Source organism: Mizuhopecten yessoensis, unplaced genomic scaffold, assembly GCF_002113885.1.
Source record: "Mizuhopecten yessoensis strain PY_sf001 unplaced genomic scaffold, ASM211388v2 scaffold10861, whole genome shotgun sequence".
Taxonomy (NCBI): domain Eukaryota; kingdom Metazoa; phylum Mollusca; class Bivalvia; order Pectinida; family Pectinidae; genus Mizuhopecten; species Mizuhopecten yessoensis.
Window position 1 is genome coordinate 10,971 of NW_018408758.1, and position 6,802 is coordinate 17,772.

At 39.2% G+C, this 6,802-nt stretch overlaps 1 protein-coding gene across 1 annotated transcript in view; it reads left to right on the top strand.

Annotated features, from left to right (window-relative positions):
- Positions 1-2,925, top strand: part of LOC110463053 (tudor domain-containing protein 7A-like) — a gene marked incomplete at its 5' end in the record, with an annotated part of 13,552 nt that extends 10,627 nt beyond the window's left edge. The window contains 2 exons of the mRNA XM_021517391.1: positions 194-413; positions 2,209-2,925. Of these exons, the coding sequence (XP_021373066.1) occupies positions 194-413; positions 2,209-2,420 (432 nt within the window). The remainder of the gene's footprint in view (positions 1-193; positions 414-2,208) is intronic.
- Between the last annotated feature and the right edge of the window lie 3,877 nt (positions 2,926-6,802).

Genomic DNA, 6,802 nt, shown 5'->3' on the forward strand with positions numbered 1-6,802 from the left:
AGATCTTCCTTTTTTTTTTTTTTTTTACTTTTATGTCCGACACCCTGGGTTACTTAGTTATATGAAGTTAGAATACATTTGAATAGAACCAAAGAACTTTGCCCTATAGAAGATGAACAGAATCTCACCATTATGCATATGAAACAAGATGCAGGACCACAATTGAGTGAAAATTTATGACTTATATTTACAGAGTCTGGCTGAAGAAGACGTGAAGCTAGGACACCTATACGCTGGCCAGCAGGACGACTGTTGGTACCGTACAATGATACGCCAAGCTGTGGGGCCAGAACTGTTTTCTGTGTACTACCCTGACCTGGGAGAGTTTAACGTCGTCGACACCAGTGAACTTCAGCCCCTCCCAATTCAGTTCTGGGCACTTCCCTTCCAGGCGTTTAAAGCTAAACTTGATGGTAAGTTTTAAGCATCTGGTTCAAATTAAAGGATCGGAGACGATTAGGACTACAATTTGCCCAAAAATAAAATTCATTCAGATTTATAATATATATTCTTACAAGTAGTTTGGGCTGGAATGGGGCGTAGTCTGTTTCTGGCAGTAAAACCCTGCTGCTTCACCCTTTGCTGCTATATGTAATTTTTACATTCTGTATGCTTGGACCCAATGACATTCATTTTTGAAAACACAGGTGACCTCGTCACTACGTATTGATGGTTTGATACAATACCATGACGTAGCACAGGGCGTACTTGGTTCACGTCTGCCGTGAAACAGCTCCAATGTAGATTTGCTATGCTATTCATGGGAGGCTGGGATTCGAAATTGTACAAATGGTTGGTCTGACCCCCCATGGGGGCTGAGGTGCGGGGCCAAAAGGGGGCAATTTGGTTATATTGCTATAGACGACTTCTGTAGAACTATGCACTGGATATCGATCATACTTGGTCGGAAGCATTCATGGGAGGCATGGATTCAAAATTGTACAAATGGTGGGGCAGACCCCCTGGGCTAAAGTGTGGGGCCAAAAAAAGTGTATTACTTGGAAATGGTTGAGATCTCCACCGTATAACCATATATACAATTGCTGAGTCTAAAGAGAAGAATGCACATTTGCTTCAAGGATGGCTCTAGGGTCTGGCCCCACCCTTGAAGACATAGTCCCTGGGTCATAACTTTAAAACCGTTGAGATCCCCACCCCAAAACTATGTATACAAATGCTGGGCATAAAGAGACGAATGCAGTCATGATATTAGAATAGACCCTGGGGTCTGACTAAACCCCAAGGGACCTAGTTTCTTAGTCACAGCTTGGAAACAGTCAAGATCCCCACCCTATAACCACATATGCAATTGCTGAGTATAAAGAGATGAATGCACATATGCTTCCATTATGGCCTTGGGGTTTGCCCCACCCTTGGAGACTTAACCCCTGGGTCATAACTATGAAATGGTTAAGATCCCCACACCAAAACTATATATACAATTGTTGGACATAAAGAGACGAATGCAGTCATGATATTAGAACTGACCCCAGGGTCTGCCCACCCTTGCAGACTTAACCCCTGGGTCATACCTTTGAAACAGTTGAGATCCCCACACTAAAACTAAAAATACAAATGCTGGGCAAAAAGAGACGAATGCAGTCATGATATTAGAATTGATCCTGGGGTCTGGCCACAACCCTATGAATCTAGTTTCTGAGTCACAGTTTAGAAACAGTTGAGATCCCCAACCTATAACCATACATAAAATAGCTGGGCATGAAAAATCGAATACAGATATGCTACAAGGATTGGCCTTGGGGTCTGGTATATTCCCCTGGATCTCACTTGGAGAATATTTTGTCATGATTGCTTAGATATCCAGGTGAGCGATACAGGCCCTCTGGGCCTTTTGTTTGAGGTGGGGATCTGTTGAAGAAATTGAAAGAATTAGGGTGAAGTGATATCAGCTGAGGCTGGTAGCAAATTATCGGCCCGGGTTGGTGTATATACGTAACTGGGCACTGATATGACAATGCAAACAACAGTTGTATCACATGCAAAATGTATATTATCAAAGACAAAAGTGTGATAAGAACCTTTTACAATCTTGATTGTGCATAGTGCCCTCTCTCCCCAATTAAAGGGCATTTTTGCTGTTTAATAGTTGGATTCATCATGAATTTTGTAGATCAATCTTAGGTATTTTTTCAAAATAATTTTATGAAGAATTTGTAAACATTACAAGTGATCTTTGCTTTATTGTAGCAATACGTCAAGCTAAACGGACTGGGTTTTGGAGCGAAGGAGCTATCTTCAAGATGAAAGAGCTGACTGAGGGCAAGAACCTGGTTGGACTGGTGAGAGGAGTGGATGAACATAAAGTTGTCTCCCTTTCACTGGTGGACACCTCGGATGAGAACATAGACGTTTGTGTAGGGGATGTGCTGGTCGAGTTAGGATTCGCTGAACCTTCCTGACTCCAAGTATACCTGTATACAGTGTAACACAAGATGGAGGACATCAGTATCCTGGGAGAATTGAAAGCAATGTCACAAGATATGAATTAGAAGTACATATGAATTTCAGTGCATTTTCTTACCGGTGACTCAAATTTTCACCTACAAATTAATATCTCTTTGTGATGCTATTTGCAAGTAATCCTAACCCCTTGTGCAGATGTTGCCTGCACCCATTATCCCGTTGCTTTTGGTCCCGAAGAATCCCGACTTTCTACCATGTTTTACCAGTGTAACTGGATACCTTACTGACAGCTCGACTGCTACCTTTATAATCCTGATTTTAACGATGATTAGTATGTAATGTATATATTGGGACGCTGTATCAAATGCTCTTCAGGAATACGATATACATTCTGTTATTATGCAAAAGTATGTAAACCAACATTAAGTTTGCCTGCTACATGATTTGTATGTTATCATTAAAAATGATTGCGTAAAACCTGGACACTTGTTTACTTGTTTGATGTGTTGCATTTTTAGCTCGCCTGGTCCGAAGGATGTCGTGATGCCATATATACTGCAGCGTTCGCGTCCGACTGTCTGTCAACTTTTCCTAAAAATCGCTACTAGTCATGAACGACTTAGCAGATTTTGACCAAATTTTGTCGGAAGCATCCTTGGGGGGGAAGGGATCAAATTTTGTATATACCGTGGGTCTGGCCCCCTGGGGGCTGAGGGGCAAGGCCCAATAGGGGAAATATAGCAAATTCTTTAAAATCCTTCTTCTTCTGTCGGAATGATAGGATTTGTTCCATATTTAGTCTGAAGTATCCTTGGGTGAAGGGGATCTAATTTTGAACAAACCATGTGTCTGAGGGGCGGGGTCTAATAAGGGAAACATACCAAATTATTCTTTAAAATCCTTCTTCTTTTGTAGGAATGAAAGGGTTGTTCCATATTAGGTCTGAAGCATCCTTGGGTAAAGGGGAACCAATTTTGTATAAACTGTGGGTCTGGCTTCCCAGGGGTATGAGGAGCAGGTCCAATAGGGAAAACATAGCAAATTATTCTTCAAAATCCTTCTTCTTCTGTAGAAATGAAAGGATTTTGTCCAAATCTGGTATGAAGCATCCTTGGGTGAAGGGGAACCAATTTGTATAAACGATGTGTCTGACCCTCCTGGAGAGGCAGGGCCCAATAATGGAAATAGAGGTAAAACCTTTAAAATCTTTCTTTGACCATCGGGATGAAGGGATTTTATCCTTATTTAGTCTGGACCAGAGCATCCTTGGGCCAAGGGGACTCAGTTTTGCATAATTGGTGGGTATGACCCCCACTAGGGGCAAAGGGATGGGGCTCTCTTCGAAGTTTATTCTCCCTATATCTCAAGTACTGGATGGATTCTTCTGAAATTTCATATGTGCTTTATCTTCACTTCATACCGATTATTTTAAACATATTCAGGTGAGCTATACAGGCCCTCTGGGCCTCTTATTGATGAGAAGGCTCATTGACTTTGCACATCTATGCTCATTATGCTCCCATATTGGAGTGGTTGAAAATATTAAATCCTGACTTAACTTTTGTGCGAACCAATCTCATCGATACCATAATTCTATGTAAAATATCAACATATATCTTTAGTTTGAATGTGTAAGCCTTAACAGGGTGACAGTAAATTGATTTATATGCTAAAAAAATTGACATTATTACACAATTTCTGCAACAGTAAAGACCCCCAAAAGATATGCAAGTATGCACATTTATATAGGCATGAATATTCCTATAATATAATTAGGCCAGCTAATAGATCTGAACGGATTGAGTAACTGTATCGGAGCATGGTGCTTGTTATGAATACATTTATAAAGGATATGTAGACATACATTGACCATCCTCGGTATCCAGGGGTTACGTACAGTTTCGCTCTCTGCACCCCTGGAATATGTCGGCAAAATCGAAGGCATATGGCTAGCAACATTATTTGATTGGTGTCGGGTAAAAAAAACACCTAACAAATCGCTTTGAAGATTACAGAAGAGTGACACCCGACATGAAAGCCAGTCAATTTTACAGTTACGGGACTGAGAGATTCTTTTGATGTACATCAAAGGATCAAAGCAGTGTTCTTGTCTCATCCAAAAGGAGGCACACACTGATTAATTGCCTCGATTTTGCTATGCAATACTCCAGGGGTGCAGAGACTTTCCACTTGTATGCTTTGTTTTACCATATAGTTATAACCCCAGTGAACACAAGTATTTAATGTGATTTTGATAAAGGATGGCTTGGCTAGCGTCTGGTGTGATCGAGACAAATAAATAGGTTCGTTTAAACTGTTGAAAATGTTATTTTATTGACTAAAACGTATTTATTCTACATCAGAAAGTTCTTGAATTCCTCTGGGTTGCGAGTTTATCAATGAATATTTAAAGTAGAAACATACCAGTACTATTTTTAAAATTGCAAATGTGCAGATTTTAAAGACCTCAGTTCATTTCAATGTTTCCTAACGCGCATCATTACACGTGTACTGAGAAAGATGAGTCACCTGTACTCAATTATTCACCTCGACAGGAATGGTTTGTTATACAGATGTCAAACGTTACAACAGCATCACAAATAAAATACTGGTATAGAACATAGAAATGTGAGGCCTTGTTTACATATAACCAAAGTAGTAAGCTTTCAGAAAGCTTACCTACAATCCATGTAGTAAACATCTGTAGGAAGAACATCATAATGTTTTATTGTGCCACGCTTGGTTTTGGTCATGAAAACAGCGGTCATTTGTGTAATCAGTTTCAATACCTTCAATATCAATCATTTCTATTTATGTGTCCAACACACATATGCACAATTACAAATGGAATAATATAATAATAAAACATACAAAAATGTTTCCAGCCATGAATGGCTTACATGATTAAAAGTTCATTTGTCTGTTATGTCCTAGTGCGTTTGTAGACTATCACTATACAATTGAAGTTATTTGACTAAGAAATCGATTCCAAAACTCTACCTATAGAGATTACCTGTGGAGTCATGATTAAGGTGTGACAATTCTACTGACCAAATACCAGTGTGTGGTTTATCATTCCCAACCAACCAGCTAACCAACCAACCAATCAATCAATCAATCCATATTTTTTATTAACATATCAAACACATAATTTACAATGACCTGGTGCACATGCGCGATGCTCCAGGAGTTACGCTCAGTAACGTTCTCTACAGATAGCGTAAGTGAGCCTAAACCCTGGATGATCGAGGAGGGGGTAAGCAATACAATACTAAAACGTTATGACAAGAACTCTCCTTTCCACATAAAATATAATTGACTTGATAGTAGTTTTTTCTATATATATATGGCTCGGACATGACCTTCCTTAACCCTTTCACCACTGTAGACCATAATGGACTCATCAATATCAATGCCTGGTAGAGTCTACTGAAGTTACATAGGGGTAAAAGAGTAAATTGCTCTTATAGATGTCAAACATTACAAAATGACTAGCCTTTTAGTATTTGGTTCATGTTACATACAAATTAGTGGAATATTGTTAATGCAATAACAAAAATAAATAAATAAATAAATTATAGAATCCTTTCCCCTGGAGTTCCGATGAGTCCTAGAAGGAGGAACCAGCTGTATGGTACCGTGCTGTTTATTTTTGGCATACAGTATCTATTATACAACACTTGAAGGGGCAATCACATACGGTGTTCGCATTGGTGATATCGCGTAGCTATTTAATTTGTACACGACTATTTTCATGAGATTAACAAAATAGTCCCAGGTTATATGTCTTAATGCATCTTAAGGTTCATGATAAAGTTCATGCAAACGGAAGTTGTGTCTTAGACAACGATTGATCACTATCTTGAATCTTTGTAGAAATTATTTAGCCAAGAAAACCCAGCAGCTAAAATCAAATATTTTCAACAACCAAATGAACGTTGTCTTCCCTCCCCGTCCAGCGGGTAGGTCAATCCCGTATTACATAGATAGTAGCTATATATATAGTGAACCAGAAAAAACATACTCTCTAGTAAGAAAAAATGAATTTCAATGCCTTAATGTTATTGATGATGCGCGTGCGTGCGAAAAGAAGAAATACATATTCATGTATTACCATTGTTAAATAAAGAATGGGTGAACTATTTAGATATGTGTACTATTTAACGTACATACAGGTGAGACCGTCGCCTCTGTTTACAGAACTAACTGTCCTGGAGTTTACGGGAGACACAAAGTCATCCCATTTAAATCGTATCGATCTGATGCTCTACAGTATCAAATCAGCACCGAGGAGACGAGTGTTCGACACTTCTAAACAATTGTAGAAACGCTATCATTCTTCCGTAAAAACATAGCATATCTAAAACATGTGTTACTT